Raw genomic sequence first — 25,160 nt, 5'->3', positions numbered from 1 at the left:
TTTAAATAAATGGTTATGCTGCATTCCTTAAGGATTTCGTGGGCAGACATTGCTGCCTCGAGCATGATGTTCTCTTAGGAGATTAACATTTCCTGATGATGTAGGGCCCACGTACCAGAGCTGCACGTCACCAAGCACTGCGCCCTCTGGGAGGTGACATGGAGCGGCCATGTCAAGGCTGCCATGGGCCTGCTAGTCAAGTTTCTAAAATCTTTGAATGGATTTTGTTTCTGCATATTATCTCAGATATCTTCCAAAAGGGCCAATGTTTATCCTTTGAAGGGAGATTTTGGAAATTTCCAGAGTCGTTCCAAGCTAAATGAAATGTAAAAAACTGATAATTAACCTGCATCACCATTTTGGACAGAAAAATAAAGTGTGATTATTTTGTAATGGGCACTTCTCATTGGTGCAACGAGAAAGGGCTCCAAAAAGATGGTGAACAATTTTTGGAATATAATCATGAATTCCTAGGAAATTGACTCTCTAGAGGCCTCGTGGTTTTCTGCTCATTTCGGAACAGGGAGCACTTGGGTGGGTACCATGTACTTCTACACACCTGTGTCACACACTGGTTCTGTAAACGTCTCACTGCTTTACAGTTTCACCCTGTCCTTATTATGCTTTGTTTTATGTTTCTAACAGATAAATGCACCTTAGTTGCTTACCAGAAACTGTTCGGCTAAAATAGGACTTTTTGATGTCATTGATCAACGTGAATTTGCTTAGAGTTTGAGCACCACTTACTGAGGGAAGTAGCTAGTTTCCTTTCTCTAAGTTGTGATACTTTCATTTGCAAATCTTCCCAGACTGTATCACCCAACTGGGATCTGCACATGTTATTGTACAAGATTTCTCATTGAAGATCTGTAAATTAAGCTAGCCATCAGGATCCAGAACAGGATCTTTTCCCACTACATCACTCCCTTCAGTCTTGGCTTTATTCCTTGACCTCTTTATACCACAAAGCTGAAACAAAATAGCCACTATTTAAATGCATACTTTATCATTATACTTCCTAAGTAATTTATAACTGTCTGGTTTAAAAAATCATTGGCACTTTGCCTCTCCTGGCAGTATTAATAGGCATAATTTAAAAATAGAAATAAAATTTAAAGTAAAATAAAATAAATGCAAAGCTATTTTGGCACACCAGGTGGCGATGTATTTCCAAAGTAGGAATTCCCAGGGCACTGTAACCAATCTCTCACGCTCTGAATATTCCAGCTGTGTAATTATCAGAAAAGATTGTTTCTCTTTTTAGCTGGTGAATGGCACTTGCAAGATAACTCAGCTCAGATGTTAGTCATTGTTCTTTTTTTTCTTTACTTGTTTACATATATTTGTAGCTTCTGCATTTTCCTTTCTGATGTTCCATCTAGGAAAGTGGTGGGCAAAGAGCTGGCTGGTTTAGCTCAGATCAAGCTCTGGAAATCAAGCATCTCTCTGAGAGATGAAGACGTTCTAACTCTTACAGTTTCTTTAGAGTACCTGAGGATGATTGGAAAGTAGCTCACAGGAAAAAAAATACTGAGAAGGTGACGTTTCAGAAATCTTGGATGTCATCCATCTATCCCCAAATGCCCCTTTACAGAGGCAGAGTCTGCACTCCACACGTGGGTGAGCCTTCGCGTTAGGCAGGGTGCCAAAAACACCTGAAAGCACGAGTGACGTGGGTGAGCCTTCACGTTAGGCAGGGTGCCAAAAACACCTGAAAGCACGAGTGACGTGGGTGAGCCTTCGCGTTAGGCAGGGTGCCAAAAACACCTGAAAGCACGAGTGACGTGGGTGAGCCTTCGCGTTAGGCAGGGTGCCAAAAACACCTGAAAGCACGAGTGACGTAGCTGATGTGTCCCCTGATTATTGACACCGACACAAAGACCACCGAGTGGGCTGGGGTCAATCTGCTTACCTCACACCAGCAACTTTCAAGCAGCGTCAGAGGGAAATAAGTGGCTGAGAAACCAAGGAATCTGTTAACTCTGGCAGCAAAACTGCTCAGGATAACTATCCACTTTCATTATTTTTAAAACATACATAAGATGCACAGAATGTGACCAGCTTCTGAGATAAATGAAGTGCCCGGGACAAACTCCGGTCTTGGGCAGACAGCCTGGAGAGCCTACTGCTTAGGTGTTTAATTCCTGATTGTCTTTGCTGGGTTCAAAACTTTGGATGAAACGGATCATAAGCTTTATTAACTAAACTTCGTAACTATTTCTGTACTATCAGCAACTGTCCCATCTAAAATGTCAGTTTACATTTTAGCCATATGTAGTATTTTCAAAGATCTTCTTTTTCAGGTGTTTTCTAACATGTTTATGAAGTTATATGTTATCTTTCTCTTTTAAAGAAGTCACAAAAATTTCTGAACTCTGTGATATAATTGGTACCTAAGAGCTGCTATCATGATAAAGCATGGGTTTTTAATATTTATGTTTTATAACTCATATTTTCAAAGAAATAGAACACCACTGACTGTTGATTCACTCACATCCATTACCAGGACACGTATTTTAGCATCACTGTCCTACATCATCTGAACCAGAGAGCTGATGTGATCCTGGAAACTAATAAATCAGGATCATGGCAGTTTCCTCTTGTCTCGTCTGCTGGTCCTTATATAATCTACATCTTTAGTTCATTAGCTTCTTCACGTCCCATATGTGTTAACTGGTCTTGAAAAGAGAAGCTACCTCATACCCAGTCAGACAGAGCAAGTGCATCCGTGAATGCACCTGACCCTGATTCTGTGTTTTTATTGACCCAGCTGTCCAACGCCAGGATGCAACGGGAGCGGGCACGTCACAGGCAACTATGCGTCTCATCGCAGGTAGCTCCCCGCCTTCTCACTTAGGCGTTCCTCATCTGTCCTCCTTAAGGACTCACCCTCACCCTCTCTAGAAAGATATGATCTCGATCGGGAGTTGGAGACTGAGTTAGTTGGGGTTTTGGTTCGTTTCGTTTTTCAGAAATAAAGCTAAGTCTTCAGTCTTTTTACTGACATTGTAAAGAAAGTGTACTTCTCTGGTCAATAACGGTTTTCTGATCCTATGAACCAGGCTACAACCCAGAAGTTAGAGTTCATGTCAGGCTCGGGTCCTGTCTAGCTTTAGGACTCAAGTGAAACCCAGGTAGGACAGCAGTGACCTGAACTGACCTTTTACGCTGTGGGAGGCTTCAGTAAAGGGTTGGAGGGACAGTAGTGCAGAGGCTGTGCTCGGCCCTTCCTCCCACCTGTGTCACCCATGTGATTCGCTGTCCCTCTGGGCAGGGCCTTAACTTCTGAGCACCATCCCTCGGGATGCAGAGGGAGGGTTCTCTGGGTCAGTCATCACTGGAGCCGGGGGTCTCGCTGGGCTAAAGCCCCTGGTTTGGTAAATAGCAAACCAGAGTCTGTGACAAGTAGTCAAGGTGCTCAAAGCCCGGTCTGGCTAGAGCAGCAAAGCCGGGTTCAGACTTTTTCCCAAACCCCATCGGTGGATTGAACATGTGTTCACCAGCTCAGGCTGCCCCCAAGTCGGGCCTGCGTGTGTCAGCGCATGTGTCTCTGTTTTTGCTTTCTCCTCCCTCTTCAGTGTTTCTGGATGTCCTTTGGCAGATAAGACTCTGAAATCCCTCATGGCGGCCAACTCTCAGGAGCTCAAGTAAGTGTCCGGCCAGGGTGGCCCTAACCAGGGGCAGACGGCACCTAAGTAAATTACGACCACGCGCTCTCTCACCAAAAACTCAAAGAGCTAAAACCAAATCACTGTAATTTAGTTTAGTTAATTAGCTGGACTTGGAGGGTTTGTATTTTACAATGTTTTTAAAAGCAATGATGTTGGGCTTCCCTGGTGGCTCAGTGGTTGGGAGTCCGCCTGCCGATGCAGGGGACGCAGGTTCGTGCCCCGGTCCGGGAAGATCCCACATGCCGCGGAGCAGCTGGGCCCGTGAGCCATGGCCGCCGAGCCTGCGCGTCCGGAGCCTGTGCTCCACAATGGGAGAGGCCACAACAGTGAGAGGCCTGCGTACAGCAAAAAAAAAAAAAAAAAAAAAAATGTTAAAAGCAATGATGTTGAACACCTACGACACCTTTTCTCTGTTACTTTCAGAACGTGTATACTAATCAGACCTAGGAGGGTATGGCCAGCATTTTTATCATCTGACTTTAGGAAAACTGCACAGTACTTTACCTTGTGGGCATTTTGAATCATACAACAGTCTTTCACTTTTGGGGGCGACATACAATTCTGGCTCATTTTCACCTTGTCTACAGGATCTCAAAGTCACATGTATATTAACTTTCGTTGATTGATTTGATTTTTCCTACTATTATCTTCTTTTATTCCAAACTTCTCACTTGTTATTTTCATGTGTTGTTATAATACATGTAGACTAATAAAAAGTTATAATCCACTTTTTACCCTTTAAAAATATAAGGCATACATTTAGAAAAGATGAAGAATAACATTAAGCAAAATTAGCAAAATGCATTTGCACATAATATTTTAGGAAAAATCAGTGTTACTAAGTCTAGTGATAAAATAATATTTGTGTAAATAATAGAATTAACACTTGGTGTCTAAATTACAGGTAAAATTTCAGAGAATATATCTTCTTAATATTTTGCTAGTATTTCCGTTTTTTAACTTGTTTAAAATTTATCTAAAAATTATCCAAAAAATGTTTATGAAACAAGATGTGATATTAAACAGGTAAAAAATTCAGAATTTTAGTACCATGAATAGTAAAGACAACTCTAAGATATACAAAGTGAGTGTACAATTGATTGTGTCAGTGTAGATTCTAGAAATCATTTTATTGGCTACCATTTTTCTAGGTTGAAATGTAAGGATGTGAAGTGGAGACTTATTAGCAGATTGAAAGGAGAGACGGGCTAGGCAAACTCACTCAATCTTACTTGATTGCTCTGAACTTCTATATTGCCGTATCTTAAAAATAGCTATCAGTTCTCCTAAGTATTTTCTCTAAACATTATTTCTAGAAGAAAATGTTGATAATACATTGAGAACATGTAGATTGAGTGGTTCTATAGCAATGTTCAGTACTTACCTGCTTTATACAGCCACCTAATAAGTAACATCTTTGCGGTTTTTCTGTACAGAAAGAAAAGGGGACATTTCATTGACCTCTTGTTTGGATATTCAGGGAGAATTTCAAAACAAGGTTTTTTTGGCATAGACTTTTCCAGAATTGCAATATGCTAGTAAACCACTATTTTACTAAAAATATTAATAGCATCTGAGCCTTCCCTACAGTACAGAATATGTATTAAATCTCTAAATGTTTGATTAGAGAATCGTTGCAGGGTTCTCTGGTTAGCTCGACGAGATTATGCAGATTTCATATTTCCGTTGAGAAAAGCGTTCACTCCCTATGTTCTGCCTCAAGATTGAATATAAAAGAATTTCTGTGAAAGTTCAGTGGGTTAGAGTTTCAGAAAAGGAATAATGTTCACATTCTTCTTTGGATTATTATCTTTCTCAAACTCTTGTTTGAGTAGAAATCTGAACCCGGGTGGGCATACAAGTGAAATAATAACAATGACCTTGTCTACAAGAACTTTCAGGAAAGCAAACATTTTATGACAGCCTCTGCGTTTTTTTTTAAATAAATTTATTTATTTATTTATTTTATTTATATTTTTTACTTTTGGCTGTGTTGGGTCTTTGTTGCTGCGCGTGGGCTTTCTCTAGTTGCGGCGAGTGGGAGCTACTCTTCATTGCGGTGCGTGGGCTTCTCATTGCGGTGGCCTCTCGTTGCAGAGCACGGGCTCTAGGTGCACAGCCTTCAGTAGTTGTGGCGTGCAGGCTCAGTACTTGTGGCTCATGGGCTCTAGAGCGCAGACTCAGTAGTTGTGGCTCGCAGGCTCAGTAGTTGTGGCTCGTGGGCTCAGTAGTTGTGGCTCACAGGCTCTAGAGCGCAGGCTCAGTAGCTGTGGCACACAGGCTTAGTTGCTCTGTGGCATGTGGGATTTTCCCAGACCAGGGATCGAACCCGTGTCCCCTGCATTGGCAGGCAGACTCTTAACCACTGTGCCACCAGGGAAGCCCACCTCTGTGTTTTTATTACTATCTGGCATTTTTTAAGGCAACAAAAGAGTGAGAATCTCTGTATATGTTTGCATTCAAGTGTATTTTAAACCCTGTTCCTAATTAGCATTCTAAGTAAAATTGGAATCTCCTTCCGCCTTCACTCCCCTGACTCCAAATTTAATGGTTGATTGTCGGTCAGAGTTATTGGTAGAGTTTCCACAAGACCTTTTAAGGTGGACCATGAGGCAGAACAGACCAGGTGCAAATGTCCTAGGTTCTTTGGCAGTTGCATTAATCCACCAGGTCTCTGGTTGTCCCATCCACCACTGTTGTCCATCTGAATGTAAGGGATTATCATGGTGGTGGAGCAAATCAAAGGAAATAAATTACACACAGAAACAATTTGGAAACTCTTTTTTCTTAAGCAAAAGATAAGAACTTTGCATGATGTAGACAGAAGCCCAGCAGTAAGTTGTGGATCAAATTTCAGATTCCTTCCAAAATAAGGTTTAACAACAGGGACCTATTGTGTAGCACAGGGAACTATACTCGATACTTGTAATAACCCATAAGGGAAAAGAATCTGAAAATTTTTATGTATATATATATATACATACATATATATATATATATATATATATATATATATATATATATATATATATATATATAACTGAATCACTCTGCTGTACACCTGAAACGAACACAACATTGGAAATCAACTACACTTCAATTTAAAAAAATAAGGCTTAAAAAGAAGGAAAAAAAGAAGGCAGGATAACAATGAATACAGTGTCTTCCAAGCATCGGACAGTAGTTAACACATCTTAATATTTCCTTTAAAAATGGATTCTTGGGGCTTTGCTGGTGGCGCAGTGGTTAAGAATCCAACTGCCAGTGCAGGGGACACAGGTTCGAGCCCTGGTCCAGGAAGATCCCACATGCCACGGAGCAACTAAGCCCATGCGCCACAACTACTGAGCCTGCCCTCTAGAGCCTGTGAGCCACAACTACTGAGCCCACGTGCCGCAACTACTGAAGCCCGTGCACCTAGAGCCCATGCTCCGCAACAAGAGAAGCCACCGCGATGAGAAGCCCGCGCACCGCAACGAAGAGTAGACCCCGCTCGCCTCAGCTAGAGAAAGCCCGCACGCAGCAACCAAGACCCAACACAGCCAAAAATAAATAAATTAAAAATAAATAAATTCATTTTTTTTTAAAAAAGGATGCTTAACCAAAAACTAGTTCTGTACAAGCAAAAAGAGTCCCACAAATCAGCTCATCCTGTTTGACTGCTTGGCTCTGTGTGATGTGTCGTGACCTCCTAGCCACTCCCACACAGCCCCAGCTCCACTCTTGTGTCTTCCAGGTGTCCCACTCCAGGCTGTGACGGTTCGGGGCATGTGACCGGAAACTATGCCTCCCACCGAAGGTAAGACTGACCCCATACCCGAGATGGAAATCAGAGCGGTGGCAGCCGCGCCCATGAGATCACATGTTTCTGTTTTGTTGTTTGTTGGGTCCGTATTTCAGCCTGTCCGGCTGCCCTCGTGCCAGGAAAGGTGGTGTCAAGGTGACCCCTACGAAGGAAGAAAAAGAAGACCCTGAACTCAAGTAAGTGTGACGGCTGAGGCGGCGGCGTCAGGGCAGAGGCCCTTTGTGGGACAAACAGGGGGACTTCGGTTGGGAGGCAACTGCGTGTCTTGTCCATCACGAGGCCCTGGGAGCAGTATGGGAGCTCAGAGGCTGCAGAACACCTCGCCCTCCCCAGCGGTGCTCACACGGGTCTCTGATGGTGCAAAGGAAAGCAGGACTTCGTCCTTGCCCAGGGGTTTCAAAGGAAAGCAGCCTCGTGGACGTGCCCTAGTGTGACACACACGGCTGCGGGCTCCCCTGAAACTTAAGGCGCAATTTTATCTAAAGCGAATTCCCTCCTCTGAGAAACATGCTTCAGGTCTTGGGTGACAGATGCAGATACAGGTGCAGAAATGTACAGAGGCTTGCTCGACAATGTGCAGTATTTAGACATTTGGAAATCAGAACTCCCATTCTCTGGGCCATGGACTCTGTGATGAGGGGAAGCCAGTTGACACGTTAGACCCTTGGTCTTTGTTTGGAGGCAACGTAACCCATAACAAAGGGCTTCCCTGGTTGTTTCTGGAGCTGAGAAGTGTGGCCATACACTTGACTCCACTCCTTCTAAACTGGTGACAAGTCCCCTGAACTCTAGAAGTCATTTGCCGCCCCTCTAAAATAGGGTAACAGCGCCTCTGCCCACCAGGTGAGCAGTGAGGCTCACGTGAGATAATGCATGACCGTTCCTTAGCCGGGAGCCCGAGGACCATCATTACTGCGGTACTGCTGTCTCCCTGGCTGGAAGGCACCTGGTAGACACTGTCCTTTCCCCACTTGCCCCCTGTGCGGTCTGCTCTCACCACCACCTCCTCGTTCGCTCGCCTCAGTGCTTCACCTGGCTTATCTCGTCTCTCCCAGCTGCTAACGACTGTGCTGTGTCTCTCCAGATGCCCTGTGATCGGGTGTGACGGCCAAGGTCACATATCAGGTAAATACACATCCCACCGCACGGCTTCTGGCTGTCCCCTGGCCGCCAAGAGACAGAAGGAGAACCCTCTCAACGGGGCCCCCTTCTCCTGGAAGCTGAACAAACAGGAACTTCCCCACTGCCCGCTGCCCGGCTGCAATGGGCTGGGCCACGTGAACAACGTGTTTGTCACCCACAGGAGGTAAGCTTTGCTGCTTTTTTGGTTTTTTTGGTTTTTTTGCGGTACGCGGGCCTCTCACTGTTGTGGCCTCTCCCGTTGCGGAGCACAGGCTCCGGACGCGCAGGCCCAGCGGCCATGGCTCACAGGCCCAGCCGCTCGGCGGCATGTGGGACCCTCCCAGACCGGGGCACGAACCCATGTCCCCTGCATTGGCAGGTGGACTCTCAACCACTGCGCCACCAGGGAAGCCCAGCTTTGCTTCTTAATGTGTGGTTGCTGGGATTGTTTGTCACCTGGATTGTCCAGGGAAGGGGAGAGACCCCCTCAAGGTCATTAAGCACAGCACCTTAGATGTCCAAGTAATGAGTCTTGCCAGATAGATATTTGACCAGTTTGAAGGATGGAAAATGTTATTTTCTCTGTTTCTGAAATTCACTGCACGATTTTCAACCGCTTTAGAAACTGTGCTTGTGTTTTTTTTATTCTAAACTATTGCTTGTGCTGCTTTTTTATTTTTTTATTTATTTTTTTTATTTATTAGTTTCTGCTTTATAACAAAGTGAATCAGTCATACATATACATCTGTTCCCACATCCCTTCCCTCATGCATCTCCCTCCCTCCCACCCTCCCCATCCCACCCCTCCAGGCGGTCACAAAGCACCGAGCTGATCTCCCTGTGCTCTGCGGCTGCTTCCCACTATCTATCTACCTTACGTTTGGTAGTGTATATATGTCCATGCCTCTCTTTCCCTTTGTCACAGCTTACCCTTCCCCCTCCCCATATCCTCAAGTCCATTCTCAAGTAGGTCTGTGTCTTTATTCCCGTTTTACCCCTAGGTTCTTCATGACATTTTTTATGGTTCTGTCAGTGGTTCACTTGAGTTCTAAGTGGTGACAGCTACTCACTTCTGTTGTGTGAGCGTAAACTTTCACTTTACGTGTTTATGTCACGCCCTTCCGCTGGTGAACTGGCTCCATTTCAGACCAAATGGTAGTTGTTTTGCAGCTGGGAAGCTGTGAGTCATCCCCAGCGGCCAGAAAGAAAAGGACACAGCGATTACCAAGTACCCAGAGGATGAGAGAGATTTAGAAAAAACCCTTTCTAGCTTCACAGGGACTCAGTTCCTTCCTCACTGAGTGGCACGTATTTCAGCCAGGCTCTTTGTCAGGAGCACTGATCTTAACCCAGGCTTTTGTCCACATTCTACGTCAAGGAGAGGTGCTCGCAGAATTCCCCGGCGGTCCAGTGGTTAGGACTCCACGCTTTCACTGCCAGGGGTGCAGTTTCGATCCCTGGTCAGGGAACTAAGATCCCACAAGCCAAGCAGCATGGCCAAAAAACAAAATAAGGAGTGGAGCTGGAAGGTTCACTGCACACATCTCTGGTCGTGGGGCTGTGGTGCACCATGCAGATTTAAGCTCTAACAAAGCTTTGTGAGTCCTGGCGCTCTGCTTATGGGCAGGATGCCAACAGAGCAAAGCTGGTTCCGTTTTCGAGGTGCACGTCAACGGTGTCAGGAAATGAAGTTTTCCAAGAGCCACACCTGCTTATGGAGGAAACCTGATCTCTTTAGGTGGTTTACTTTTTGATGGTTCTCAGATGCCTGATCGCATTCACAGTAGTGCACGTTGTTCTCTTCTGGGTCTGTATCATCGCTTCCTGTCCAGGAAGGACAGTCACACATCAAGCGAGCCTCGTAGCTGCACAGCAGCTGTGCTTTCTCACCACAGACCCTGTCATGTCCATGTTGACATTGATAATGAAATATTAATGCTGGACTGTGGCGAGTGCATCCCTCAGTTAGAACAACAGATTTCTCTTGAAAAGTCCTGGAGTGGTTTTACATGATGACACCCTGCCTGGTGAGGTGGAGCTGCAGGGACCCTCAGAGCTGTAAGTGGAAGAGGAATTGGTAGAACCATGTCAGGAAGCTGATGCCTCAGAAGTAAGGGAGCTGGTGAGGGTGCCCTGCTGTCCAGCCGCCAGACGTCCAGGCTCAGTCCCAGAGGCCGTCCTGCACCCGGAGATGGAGACGGCCGTGTGCCAGGAGGTCGGCTTCCCGGCTCCGGTCTGGGGACCGCCTGCCCGCCACCTTGGCCCCTGCAGCGCAGGGCACAGGAGTGGCTCCACCTGCAGGGCCTCGGATCCGTGTGGATGCAAAGGCACCGCGGGCGGATTTGGAGCAGGTGTTGAGTGGGACGGAGTGCTGAGGGATACGTGTGGTGTGATTCTGACCCACCAAGTGAAAACACATGGAGCAAAATCACGTTTTAAAAAACTGGGTAATTTTTCATCTGCAGTTGGAGTTAATGGCTGTCTCTGCGGGACAGGAGACAGCTATTGCTGTGGGGCAGGTGAAGCTTCAAAGTGCTTTCTGTGTTTGAAGGTAAATTCAACGTATGCCCCTCAAGGGTATTCTTTCAACTGCAAATACACGTTGTATGTATCTGTGTACATACTATTTATTTCATAATAAGAAAAGCAAATTATGAGTTCAAAAATATAGGCTGCAGTATTAATGCAGAGATATTATTTTCTAGAAGAAAAACAGTTAAGAATTTAGACAAATGAAAAATTCAGATTTCACTGTTTTTCACTCTTGCTACTCAAAGGATTTAAGAGCCCAAATTTAACCTGGGGTATTCTCTTTGAGGTGGAATGCTTTTCTTTACTATGTGTAGGATTTAAACAAATAAGATAATAAAAGGCCTGGCTTATTGCCTGGTGCATAGTAGGTGTTCAGCACAGACTATTTCATTTCCCTTTTGTACAATTATATTAATATATGTGTAGCTATGCAATAATTCATTAAAGTAGGAATGACGTGCTGGAATCACACGTACTGACCTACGATACACTTTTATCTGTCCTGTTCTCAACCCCGACGTCCTGACTTGTTCTGTTCTCTTTCCCGTCACTGCCAAAGGCCAACTGCTATTCCAGGCTGCTCTCTGTCCCAGAAGACAGCCTCTTCGAAGCTCCTCACGTGGCTTATCCCTTTAAACCCTTACAAACCCTGTAAGCTACAGGGACTGCGGTGACCCTCAGTTGACAGAAGAATCAGAGCACAGGGGAGTTCAGGGATTGCCCCCTCCTGCACAGCTCACAGCCTCGGGACCCCAGAGCCCCTCTCCCGAGCTGGGTACCAGCCCATCCCTGGTGTTCCCTGGATCCTCCCGACCACCAGGCACTCATGCAGACTTTCCTCAGCCGTCCTCTAAAGCAAGTTCCATAACTTTTCCCATTTAAGATTCAGCAAAATGGGAATAATTACAAAACATACCTTAGAGGATGGCTGAGAACAATTACCTGTACATTACATCAGCATTTTGTTTACATACTAATTACTTTAAAAGCTTTCTTTAAGACTTCATGTTACAGACTTCCACTTTGAAAGAAGAGCAAATGAGAAGACAAATGATATTATATTAAATACACATCATTATGGATGTTTGCAGCTTTAAAACCAGAAGTCCTGTGACTAATAGAACTCATTTAGTGCCACACCATAACTGTAATTTTATTGAGGTTTACTAACATATTATAAACTATGATGCCCACCACACAGATTTGTCACCTGCCGTTTTACTGTAACAGGGCATATGAAGATATAGTTTTAAATTGCCTTCCCCTGGGGCTTCCCTGGTGGCGCAGTGGTTAAGACTCCACCTGCCAATGCAGGGGACATGGGTTTGAGCCCTGGTCCGGGAAGATCCCACATGCCGTGGAGCAACAAAACCCGTGCGCCACAACTACCGAGCCTGCGCTCTAGAGCCTGCGAGCCACAAGTACTGAGCCCGTGAGCCACAACTACTGAAGCCCGCGTGCCTAGAGCCCGTGCTCCACAACAAGAGAAGCCACCACAATGAGAAGCCCGCGCACCGCAAGGAAGAGTAGCCCCCGCTCACCACAACTAGAGAACGCCCGCACGCAGCAACAAAGACCCAGTATAGCCAAAAATATACATATAAATGAATAAATTTTAAAACTAAATAAATTTTAAAAAACAATTTTTTAAAAATCTTAAAAAAAAAAAACCTTGCCTTTCCTTGACTTCACAGAATTGTGAATTTGGTCCAAGCTGTATAAAGCATGTTTCTCCTGTCTTAACAATACGGAGCCTGAACCCCAAAGGCAACGGCCAGCCAACCTCCCTGTTTTCCTGAGCGGCAAGACTGAGCCTTGTGGAGGATGCGGCATCCTCAAAAGGAAAAGGGACATTAAAAATATTTTCTTGCCCAAGTTTTCTTAAATTTAGGATTTGTTTTATATCCTGGAAGTTATAACCCCATTGGGAGGTACAAAACATCCAGTGGCATTTTTTAGACCAAAGCCTCCCTCCCGTCACTTAACTGTACTTGGTTCTAACGCACATGGTTGTGGAATTTCACTAGCATTCCACACGGCTGTCCCCCCTGGACGCTCACCCAGTGTTGTCTAAACAGTGCAGACCCTTGACGGGAGAGACAGAAGTTCTTGGGAGGTATTAACATCCATCCTGCTACCAACCTCCCACAGGTGACTTTTAAAATCCAGTTTACCAGCCAAACATTACTCCTGTTTGTGACAATTTGTCGGAACACAGTATGTGACAGAAAACAAGACAGACTTGTACAAACTTTCCAGGAAAAAAAAAAGAAGATAATGTAGCTTCTAAAGGCCACTCTTTTTAGTGAGCAACTTCCAGAATAGAAAAGTCAGGTTCAAAGTTCAGTTTGTGCTTTTCCATTATTTTATTTTCCTGTGTAAAATATTTCATAATTTATCAAATCTTGGCAAACCACAGAGCCTTCCTTTTATATGTAATATTACATATATATTATTTTATTTCATATAATCTTAATATAGAACAATTTTAAATTCTTAAGAAAAATATTCATGCTGCAAACATTTATTAAGGGCTTTGTTTCAGAAATAGTCTCCTTTCACTCTGCCAAGTGTTCCAGTCTTTGGATGGCAAATGATTGTTTCATGCATGAATTGTAACCAAATTTCTCTGGGAAAAAATATTTTCAATGGCTAATTATAATTTTTAATTTTATTTAAAAATGGTATCTCCAAAAATATAACCAAATGACAAAAGAATTAATGGCTGCATAGAGCAACAAAATCATCTCATCATGTACTACAGGAAACAAGTATTGTTCAGTGTTGTCATTATCATTTTGGGGTAATTAAACAAAACAGATGACATTGTGGGAAGGAAGCAGGTCTGAAGGGTGTGGCTCTTCAGGAAAAGCGTATAAAGAGCCTGCCGGGCAACGCACTGCCTGGGCAGTGAGGGTGCTTAAATACACCTACAACCCTGCCTTTTCTGTTCCTTTCAGGTAGAGATGTTTTAATGAAAAATGATGTTTTAAAAGTTAAAGAATAAATTCAAAACTTTCCCCTACCCAAACTGGATTTGCCACGAAGCGGGGGGGAGGGATATTATTTTGGGCTTGTATCAATTTGAGTCATTCTGTAAAGGTCAGATGACAGTGTGTATAAAGACAGGAAGAACTAGATTTATCATTCATGGCATTTTTGACTGATCTGGAACAAATCTTATGCAAAATATATACATACAGTTTTACATTTACAGTGAATAAAGTAACCACTACTAAAAAAAGGCCCTTACATGAATGCAAAATAGTAACATTTTAACAAAATGAATTAAATGATAATTATCAACAGTAGCTGTTTGTATTTTGATTTGAGAGAAAAACACAAAATACTTTACATTATTTGAGGGCCTTTTGCTTTTGTTTTAATAGATACTGTTACTTTCTGCACAGAGACTGCAGATTGTAATGTAATGAGCAGGCAGGTAAAGACGTAAAGAGTAAGTAGTGAGTACAAAATTTTAATTTTTGTAAGAAATAATATGTGTTTCACACATCGGTATAATTTCTCTTTTCACAGCTTATCTGGATGTCCTCTCAATGCACAAGCCATCAAGAAGGGCAAGGTCTCTGAAGAACTAATGACCATCAAGGTCAAAGCATCTGGAGGTAAGAGGGCAGGGCGGGGCAGCCACCCCCGAGGTCTGGACCCGGGTCTCCGGCGGGTCCTGTGTCCGAACCATCCTCCGTGCGGGAAGTGCTATTTGACTAGGCAAGAAGGAAGCGTTCCTCAAATTTGAACTAAACTGTAACTTTCTCTAAAGAACAATCTCTTGGGTTTTTTCCCTTACTTTTTAATAAGGATCTCCAGCAGAGAAAGTCAATCAATGAGACTTTTGATGAGTTAGGGTACACTGGCTGAACTTTTGTGCTTCAGTCCTGAAAATGATAGTTTTTTTATGAGCCTGCACATGTGTGTGTGTGTGTGTGTGTGTGTGTGTGCGCGCACGCTCCTGGTATAAGCCCTCTATCAAATTTCAAGTTTGGGGCACCTATGTTTGAATCCTTAAATTCTGCTCTACCCTCAGAATGGTATCTTTATGGAGAATCCACATGGTTTAATTTAGCATCTCTATTTCTCTACATGCCTTCCTAGTGTCAACCCCCAACCACAGTTAATATACACAGTGGCTGAGCTGAGGTCTATATTGGCTCTTCCTGTGTCCCTCTGATTCTTGAGTACTTTTCTTGAGTTCTCACCAGCAGTTATCTCAGGCGTGTGTTGTTTCCTTCGAAGATCGTCCTGACGCATCTGGGAAACAAAGGCAAAACAACTACTTTGCTTTGGGGATTTTATCTGATGGCGTCTTTAGCACATGGGTAGAACCAAGCCGGGGACTGTGACCTGTTGTGACTTTATTTCTCTGAAAGCATCACTCCATCTTTTAAATCTGTGTGTGACGCTTAAAAAGAGTGGCTTGTTTCCAGGTTGTGCTTCCGTGAAGAATATACCACATACACCTTACACATCCTGCTGTTGTAGGTTTGTCTCAGGTGTGTGCCTAGGAACGGCGTTGCTGGGCCGTGGAGCATGTGAGGTCCACGTGCAGTAGGTGATGATCTGTGTTCCCGAGCAGCGACCCAGGAAAGTACCGGAGCCTAGAGCTGTTTCGCACAGATCGTCAGCTCTTCTCCCGTGCGTTGGTCTCATTAAATCTAAATGCTGGCGTTCACATGTATCCCGCTGAATTGTCATCTCTTGGTTTAGAGTCATCATTCTGGACTGCTGAAATGACCTTAAATCCTGCTTCTGGCGTCCTGAATATGAGCTCCTATTCCCAGCTTTTTAAAATCTTTAAAATGTATTCATATTCCTTCTATAAAAGAATGATGGGAAAATAACTCCCGTGCATTGAGAACCTGTTGTATGTTCAGTGCTTTATGTTTTACTGCGTTAATTCTCACATTTTACTGAAACACAAGGACGTGAAGTAAGTGACCCAAGTTCAGGAACAGGAGCCAGGCAGCATTCAAACTCCAAAGCCACGCTCTCCCCGGGCGGCATTTGCTTCTGATCCTGGTCCAGGGAGAAGCCAAGCTGTGTGTCCCTGGGCTCGAGCCCCTCTGCCAGGACCCCCTCTGCCTCTAATAATGGCTCATAAGACCCCATACGTTTGGTCGTTAATCAGCACAATCCAAGTCTTCCTGTCCTGGCAGCATCGTGCGAGAGAGAATGCCCGGGCTTTGGAACTCAGGCAGGCTTTGCCCCTTCCTTTGGCCCCGGGGCAGGTGATGCAGCCCCGTCGGGGGTCACCGTGGCCTCCTTTAGCCTCCGTGAAGCTCTGGCCTCTGTGGGGGGGAGGAAGGGTGATGACACCTGCCCCACAGGGTCCAGCCAAGTTCAAAGGAGAAGTTACTTGTGAGCCTGTCCAGCAGCAGACCCGGACACAGCAGACCTACATTAAATGCTGGGACATTTCTTACTAAGGAAGTAAATCCTGCAACTCTCTGAACCCACTTTTTTAGAATCTTGGATATGGGTAAAAATTCAACGTTTCAAATTAAAGTCTCATTTTCACTTAGAAAACCACAAATTCAGTGTAAAAGGGCTCAGGTTTGTCTCAGTCTCTTATTTTCTGTTTGAACTAAAAGAGTCTGACTTTTTACAGGTATAGAGAGTGATGAAGAAATTAGGCATTTGGATGAAGAAATAAAGGAACTCAATGAGTCCAACCTTAAAATTGAAGCAGATATGATGAAACTCCAGACGCAGGTAAAAAAAAGGAAGAAGGAAGGGAGGAGGGAGTGGGGAAGGGATGGAGGAAAGGACAAGGAAGGAGAGCAGTGAGTTACCTTTAGGTAATCATGATCCTAAAGGGAGGGAACACATTGAGCTATTAAACCCTGTGATAAAAAGCAAACTTCTCGGACTTCCCTGGTGGCGCAGTGGTTGAGAGTCCACCTGCCAATGCAGGGGACACGGGTTCAAGCCCTGGTCCGGGAAGATCCCACATGCCTTGGAGCAACTAAGCCTGTGCGCCACAACTACTGAGCCTGTGCGCCACAACTCCTGAGCCCATGTGCCACAACTCCTGAGCCCGTGTGCCTAGAGCCCGTGCTCCACAACAAGAGAAGCCCGCGCACCGCAACGAAGAGTAGCCCCCACTCCGCAACTAGAGAAAGCCTGCACGCAGCAGCGAAGACCCAACGCAGCCAAAAATAAATAAATAAAATAAAATAAATTTTAAGAAAAACAAAAAACATACGGATCCTTTGCAGTGAACACACAGAGTGTGTCTCCTGTACACAATCCTTGTGAAGGCTTGAATACATGGATCACCCTGGGCAATCACTGGTTTGGCAGCTGTAGGCCAAACTGCTCACATTTTTGCCCTGGGTGCACCAAAGGCTTTATCAGCAAGTAAGACGATCGTCCTATAATCACAGAGCCTCTAGAGTATGTGGTGCTTTAGAAAAACCGTCATGAGAAGATATGGGAGGCCTTAGTTTTATTGGAAACTCAAGTAAAACAATGCAACTTTTTAAATTTAATTTTTCTACAATACCTCTGAATGGGTCAGTCTTTGATAGAAGTGGATCTTTTCCCAGATTTGCCTGACATTCTTTATTGAAAATTCAAGCAATTTCTCAGCTCTGCATTCTCCTGGGTCTGCCTCAGCCCCTGATTAAATTTACCCACAAGGAAATTATAAGTTCAGTCCAGGATTTGTTTTTTGTCTTTTTTTGTTTGTTTGTTTTTTGGCCGTGCCTCAAGGCTCACGGGATCTTATCTCCCCGACCAGAGATCGAACTCGGGCCCCAGCAAGGAGAGTGCCGAGTCCTAACCACTGGACCACCAGGGAACTCTCCAGTCCAGGATTTTAAAAAACACTCATAATAACTCTATTGCAATAAATCAGAGGGAAAAGAATGAGACAAAGTTAAGTTGAAGTGTCTTTCTCCCTTTTCTCCTTTCCTGAAACGTGGGGTTTGGGCCACTGAGGTTGCTGACTCCCAGAAGTCTTCACTCACAGGGGCCTAACACAGAAGCTTTTAGTCCATCTGAAAAGCAGGTTTCTGCGTGACCCGTGTCATAATCTTCCATTAATAGCAATCCAAGCTACAAAGAGAGCATCATGCGTGGTTTTCGCAATCATGAGAACTTGTCTTGAGAACCATTAGTGAAGAAAGCAAAGGCCTTTGCCCTCATGGAGCTTACAGTCTAGAAGGGGAGGTAAACAACAACAAAAAAATCAGAAGCGATAAATTACAGGGTTCGATACAGAGGGGAGGTGGGGCTCAGCCACAGGAGGAAGGAAACACTTGGCAAGGCTCGAGGCGCTGAGGCATTAGCCAGACAGGAAGGGGGAGGGGTGTTTCCAACAGGAGAAACAGCCAATGCCAAACCCCTAACCCTGGAGAAGGCCCAGCGTTTTGAGAAATAGCAGAGTGAGTGTGGCTACAGGTCAGGGACCTGGGGGTTATAGGAGGTGAGTCCCCGGGGACACACAGGGCCTCCCAGGCCCTTTTTAAGACGTTGGCTTTTCTTCTGAATGAACGCAGACCCATTATGGGGTTTAGAGCCAAGGGTTATTAACACGATCATATTTGACCTACGATGTGCCTGACATTTGAAGAGACCCGCGTGGGTAGGTGGGGTGAAGACGGGTCAGCAAGAGATTGGGTGGTGCCCAGCCGGGCGCAGGGCCGCCCCTGAGGAGGGGTCACAGTCACCATGGCGGCTGCACCTGGGGAGCAGCAGTGCAGGTGGGCACCGTCTCCATCCTGGCCCCTCTGACGGGAGCCCAGTGGACGTGAAGTGCGAGAGAAAGCGCCGTCAGGGATGCCTCCCAGGCCTGGACAGCGAGCGAGTGGCCATCAGCTGGGAAGGAGGGGGCTGTGTAGGGAGCAGGTTTGGGGAAACAGCGAAGGTTTGCCCTTGCAGTCCACCTTACAGCCACGTGGGGTGTGGATGTGCAGCCGTGGGAGAATCTGGGCTGAAGAGCCGCACTTGGGACTGTGGTTCCGGCCCTCAGAGCGAAGGTGGTGGTGGTGGGGCCGGGCAGGGCTGCTGCTTTGTGCGGACAGGTGGCCACGCCCGATCAGCACTGCACTCCGCCAGGCCTGGCCCTTCCAGACTCTGCTTCCCACGTTCCCAAGGGCTTTCCCTTTCAGATCACGTCTATGGAGAGCAACTTAAAGACGATAGAGGAGGAAAACAAGCTGATAGAGCGGAGCAACGAGAGTCTGCTGAAGGACCTGGCGGGCCTGAGCCAGGCCCTCATTTCCAGCCTCGCTGACATCCAGCTCCCGCAGATGGTGAGTCTCAGGCCGCGCGGCCCCGTCCCAGGGCTCCTCTTGCTGGCGAGCCGTCACCCGGGGCTGGGGCGGAAAGTCCAAGCCGCCCACACTTCATCCCTGGGAACGTGATGGATATTTACGTTTACCCTGTGTCTCGACCAAGGGCTTCTGATACCACAGGAGGCATTCACAGATGATGGGGGTTTATTTGAAACTAAATTTAGAATGTAAATGAAAATTGGAGGCCAAAGTTCCCGCTCTCAAAATTTGTTTCCAAATGGAAAGCTTGCTAACGTGCCTTACACAGTCTGAGACCCATGCTTTCTTTTTTTTTTTTTTTTAACATCTTCATTGGAGTATAATGGCTTTACAATGGTGTGTTAGTTTCTGCTGTATAACAAAGTGAATCAGTTATATGTATACATATATCCCCGTATCCCTGCCCTCTTGCGTCTCCCTCCCATCCTCCCTATCCCACCCCTCTAGGTGGTCACAAAGCACCGAGCCGATCTCCCTGTGCTGTGCGGCTGCTTCCCACTAGCTATCTATTTTACATTTGGTAGTGTATATATGTCCATGCCACTCTCTCACTTCATCCCAGCTTACCCTTCCCCCTCCCCGTGTCCTCAAGTCCATTCTCTACATCTGCGTCTTTACCTAAGTATGAAGAACATACTTAAGTACTCCTCATATAGAATAAAAAGCACAAGAGTGAGCAAGGCATCCTATTTCCAAAACCTAAACATATGCTTGAGGCATTGCAACTATTTAAAATTCATAGAAAATTGGTTTCCTTTACATTTTCATAAATATAATAAACATTTGGAAGAGGGCTGCATTGTTGAATGCTTTTCATTTCCTCAGTACAGGCATGTTTAGAACAAGTTTTCTAAAGCTGCAAATTTTATATACAGAAGAGTTTGAAAAAGCAGCAATTTAATAAAGAAATAGGATTGGTTTTCCTGAAAGCAAGAAATCTCTCAATTTGTCCAACTTCCCAGCATGGAGCCCTCATCTTCACCAATTCCAAATATGTCTCCTGACAATAAGAAAAAAAAAAAACCCAATATTTTTTTTAAAAAATCAATCATGTAATAAAAAAGAACCCAAAGGAAAATAAATGATTACTTTATGGCCAGTCTTAAGGTAATTATTGAATATTATTGTCATATTATTTCTTTTTTTGTTATATTATTTCTTAACATTTCTCTAACTCATACTTCAAATTTGTATTCTGTAATATTTTTTTCTTCAGTGGCGCCATAAAAATCACTGTTACCGTGCAAGATAAGTTGTACTTTGTATAGTTATATACAAGGCATTCTCGCAGTGATTTGGGGGCAGGTCCCACTAAATGTGCACAGTTTATTTCGAGCACTGGTCTCCCGTCTTATGGGGGAGGGAATGGAGGCTCTGAGCCTTATGTAATTTGATGGAGGTTCCAAAGCCAGCACAAGCGAGGTGGCCTTTATCACTCTGCCATCTGGGTCCTCGTCCAGCTAGAAACTCGTGACACGGCAAAGGCAGAAATGACAAGGGAACGGAAAGCAGTGTCAGGCGGCTGGTGGAGTGAGTGCTTGGCTGGGCGCAGTGAAATCAGCTTCCTGTTGAGAAAGCCGAGCTCTTCAGCAGCAGCGATCACAGTAACGCCCTTTATTCCTTTGCACCGAGACCTTTTACAAGTCCCTTCTTCCAGGCCTCTTATGCAGTAAGTGAGGCGCATTTCCAAAAAGCTGGGAAATGCAGGCCCGAGAAGTGGCGGAGCGGCAGTTCCCCCAGCCGCGCGTTCCTTCCACTCGTGCAGTTTCCACGTTGCGAGGGGCTGCTCTGTTTGAGCCACCACGTTAGGGACAGGAGGTGGCCACACGCAGGCAAAGAGCAGGAGGTGAACAGACCGGACTCTGTGAAGCCCATATTCCACCTGGAAAGACAGAGAGAGGGGAAAAGCCTAGCTCTGACCCTCAAGGGGGAAATGGACAGAGGAGTCCGACGATGAAAGAGGACAGTTCCCACCAGACGGCTGGTGACACCTTGTCTAGCCTCACAGCCCTGAAACCCCGGCCCAGGGCCGTCAGAGGAAGCTTCTGGATGAGCAAAGCCCTCCTCCTGCCTGGCCCACACCCACCTTCTGCAGACGAGGTCTCCATGCTGAGCACGTGCGTGTGAGGGACACCGAGAGCCCCTCTCGGGAGAAGGGTGCAGCTGGGAAGGGCCCGGCCCAGCAGCGAGACCTCCACCTGCTGGGGCTCCAAACTGACCCCAAAATACGGGCAGTCGCGCTCACCCCATTAACTGAGTGAAGAGCCAGCAGCCGCCTGCCTCCCTGCGTCCCTCCCTGGTGCCAGAGTCACGTACCCCCCGTGGACTTGCTCCCCTTTTCCCAGCAGCCTGGCTCACGTGACTGATGCCATGTGTTTTGTCCTCCTGCAGGGGCCCATCAGTGAGCAGAACTTTGAAGCGTACGTCAGCACGCTCACAGACATGTACAGCAATCTGGGGCGGGACTATTCCCCAGAATGCAAGGCTCTGCTGGAGAGCATCAGGCAGGCGGTGAGGGACATCCACGTGTAGGAGCACAGCGCCACGGGCCGCGGACTCACCACCAGCAGCCGCGTGTACGCATCTGGAGGGCCCCCGGCTGCTAAGGCAGGCAGGCGCCCTACTGCATCTATAATTGCAACGTTGCACTAATTCCCCCCCTCCCCCCAGCTAACGTGAAAAGGAAAGAAAAACTATGATAGACTCTTTGGATGAAAAGCAATGCAGTCAAATATTAGATCTTATTTATTTTCATATGCTTTTCTTTTATTTCTTCATTGCACTCTTTTGGGGTTTTTTTTTTTTTTGTACAGTATATGTAAAATAAACGTGACATTTTTATATTTTATTTATTTCTAATCAAAGAGTTTTTTTATCTTTTAATTGCATTTTGAAGTCTGCCATATTTTTACAAGTGTGTTTATTAATTTATTTTCCAATAGAATTTAAATAGAAATGCTATTCTCAAATCACATATCTTGCTGGGTTTAAAGGAGAAGACAAGCAAGAATGAAGGAAATCCTTGTCTAGGGGCTGTGCTGTGGTCCAGTTTGACTTTTATTGCACACTTGTACCCCAAGCCCCGTACCACCTTCACTGGCTTTGTGTTTATAAACGGGCTTAGGTAAGGTGCTCAGGAGAGACGGCAGGATAAAAGGCGCCCACTCGTGGGCTGTGCGCCCTCACAGAAGCACAGGAGACTGGAAAGCAGCCTGTTCCGGATTTGTTAGCAATAATTAAATAGAGCAATCAGCAAAGTATTCGACTTGGCTGTACGGTTTCAATTCATATGAGTTATTTATTTGAAATGGTTTAAAGAAACAAGCTTTTTTAGTGATGCAGGTTTGTCCATTTGTTTTTCAAGTCACACCAGACAGTTGGCAGCTCTGACCCTGAGATGAGAAGTAAGACTTGATGTGACCAGCCAGGCTTTCCTGCCACACGTTGTCACAATATACAAGGGACAATATTGATGTAGATTTGTACTTAGCAAATGTAAACGCATCCAAATGGAAAACCGTGTAGATACCACATCCCCTGAAATAGCATTTATCTTACTGGGTTGACTAGGAAGAAATGGAAAATAGAATCACACATGCAAAAATGGTACCCAGATCTGAGTCATTGCTTTAAACACTGGTGACATTGTCTCAGCCTCCTTAGGCAGCCAGACAGCTTTCAATTTGACAGAAGTCTTTCTGCCGAACAACAAGTGCTACAAAGCACACACACTCGCAACCCACAGACAGACACACTCACAGACACGAAATTGAGCCCACAATCTCGCATTTCTGGGTGGATCAGAGTTTAGTAGTTGCTATAGTAAAGGCAATGTCTATTTCAGGGATTGTAAAGTAGTTAAGCATTGTTTCAAAAGTTTTTTTATATTTATTTTTTTTAAGAAAAAGGTATAGACAACCAGCTAAACTGCCTTTTTGCTGTGCACACACCCCGGGTGTGCAACGTGCCTCTGTGTAAATGGGCTTGATTTCTGTGCTGTAACGAAGTGTTTATTTTTCTTAGCCTCCTGGGTGTGTAGACTGAATGCGATGGCGCTCGCAGGCTTGATGTTTTCCACTGTTATTACTGTTACTGCACAAACTACAGCACCGTCCACGGTGATTTCACCCCATGACACTGGTCATTGTTCTGTATTAAGTGGGGCTTATCTTTGGTTTGGGGTTCATTTGAACCCTGACTCTTAGTCTAGTGAAAATGAGATGTCTGTTCTTAGGTAGGAACGGTGGGTATTTAAAAATCAACTTTAAAAAAAAAAAGAGCTACCATGTGTGCTGTCTATTATAAATGGGACACCAAACAAAATTTTCTATTAAAGTTATGTACTTGCAAACATTTTGCTATACAGTCCTTGATAGATGCACACAGATGAGTTCACTTATTACAAAGACAAAAGTTTAATTTGCTAAATATTTTAACAAGTTTGTTATATATTTTATTTAATTTAAAAGAAACCTCTTACCGACCTATGTATTTATTATTATAATTTACTGTGACTTCGGGTTCATTGATTTGTGTTTGCGTAGTTTGAACAGGATGTTTCTGTGAAGGATGTTTGTATTTATTTGACTCCTTTGTACTTGATCTGTTTTGTAATGTGCACTGAATTTTTTTTCCTTTCCACTATGTTAATGATCGATACTGTAAATTGGGTCTTTTGTAAGCAACAAAAAGGCAATGATGTACGCATTTTTTTAATTTGAAGTAGTTTGTACACTGTTTCTTCAAACAATTAATATTTCTTACATCAAAGCAACCAACTGTGTTCAGTGCTGTACATTTGGTGTATGGTAGGAAATAAAAATTGATAAGAGTTTTGCTGTAGTCTTTCTTGAGCTACTAGAGACGCTTGTGGCCATCCCATGGTAAGCACTGTACCCTCCCCGCAAGGAGCTCAGCGTGGGGAGTGCACACCTGAGCCTGTGAGTTGCTCTGATGCTCTGGGGTCTATCTACCAGTCTGCTTGGCTTATTTTTTCACCCCAAGTGGGCAGGACTTTTGCCAGTTGGTAGCTGCCTCAGCCTGGGGTTCAGTAAATACACGTGCAAACCAGCAGATGCCTCGGAGATCAGGAAACCTTTGCTTGCACCAGCCGGAAATTCACCTGCATCTAGTGAGCAGTAAGATAGAGGCCCCACCCTCCTGATGCTGCATCACTTTGGGTGCTGAGTATATACGTGCATTCCTGTAAGCCAGTTGAACACAGATTCAAGGAAAATAATCAACTGTGGTTTTTTAAAATATTTATTTATTTGGTTGTGCTGGGTCTTAGTTGTGGAAGGCGGGCTCCTTAGTTGTGGCTCGCCAGCTCCTTAGTTGCGGCATGCAAACTCTTAGTTGCGGCTTGCATGTGGGATCTAGTTCCCTGACCAGGGATGGAACCTGGGCCCCCGTGTCAGGAGTGCGGAGTCTTATCCCCTGCGCCACCAGGGAAGCCCCGGAAAATAATCAATTCTTGACAGCGCCTGTTTGGCTTGCATGTTTTTCCCATCTCATGTCAAACAGCTTAATTTAATTTTCCAGTTTCTGCTCAGTTTTACACATCTCTAGGCCTGGTTGCCATTTATATTCAATGTGGTTTAAAAAAAAAGAAAAAAAATCCATGTCATTATTGTGATAAAGCAAACTTGACTGAAGGGGAGTCTGGGTCCCCAGAGGACAGCCAGGGCACTTGGGGAGACCTCTGGGTCACAGGGGCTGGTGCACAGGGGTTAA

General features: G+C 45.0%; 1 protein-coding gene across 3 annotated transcripts in view; it reads left to right on the top strand.

Annotated features, from left to right (window-relative positions):
• Positions 1 to 21,959, top strand: part of ST18 (ST18 C2H2C-type zinc finger transcription factor) — a gene marked incomplete at both ends in the record, with an annotated part of 122,461 nt that extends 100,502 nt beyond the window's left edge. For all 3 annotated transcript variants that reach the window (XM_079722182.1, XM_079722184.1, XM_079722183.1), the window contains 9 exons: positions 2,771 to 2,833; positions 3,579 to 3,647; positions 7,408 to 7,470; positions 7,572 to 7,652; positions 8,561 to 8,782; positions 14,668 to 14,756; positions 16,757 to 16,860; positions 19,263 to 19,406; positions 21,819 to 21,959. In XM_079722182.1, the coding sequence (XP_079578308.1) occupies positions 2,771 to 2,833; positions 3,579 to 3,647; positions 7,408 to 7,470; positions 7,572 to 7,652; positions 8,561 to 8,782; positions 14,668 to 14,756; positions 16,757 to 16,860; positions 19,263 to 19,406; positions 21,819 to 21,959 (976 nt within the window). The remainder of the gene's footprint in view (positions 1 to 2,770; positions 2,834 to 3,578; positions 3,648 to 7,407; positions 7,471 to 7,571; positions 7,653 to 8,560; positions 8,783 to 14,667; positions 14,757 to 16,756; positions 16,861 to 19,262; positions 19,407 to 21,818) is intronic.
• Positions 21,960 to 25,160: the final 3,201 nt, after the last annotated feature.

The sequence above is a fragment of the Hyperoodon ampullatus genome (assembly GCF_949752795.1).
Source record: "Hyperoodon ampullatus genome assembly, chromosome: 17".
Classification (NCBI taxonomy): Eukaryota; Metazoa; Chordata; class Mammalia; order Artiodactyla; family Ziphiidae; genus Hyperoodon; species Hyperoodon ampullatus.
Note: the sequence above shows the minus strand (reverse complement) of the source record. Positions and strands in the feature narration are given on the sequence as shown.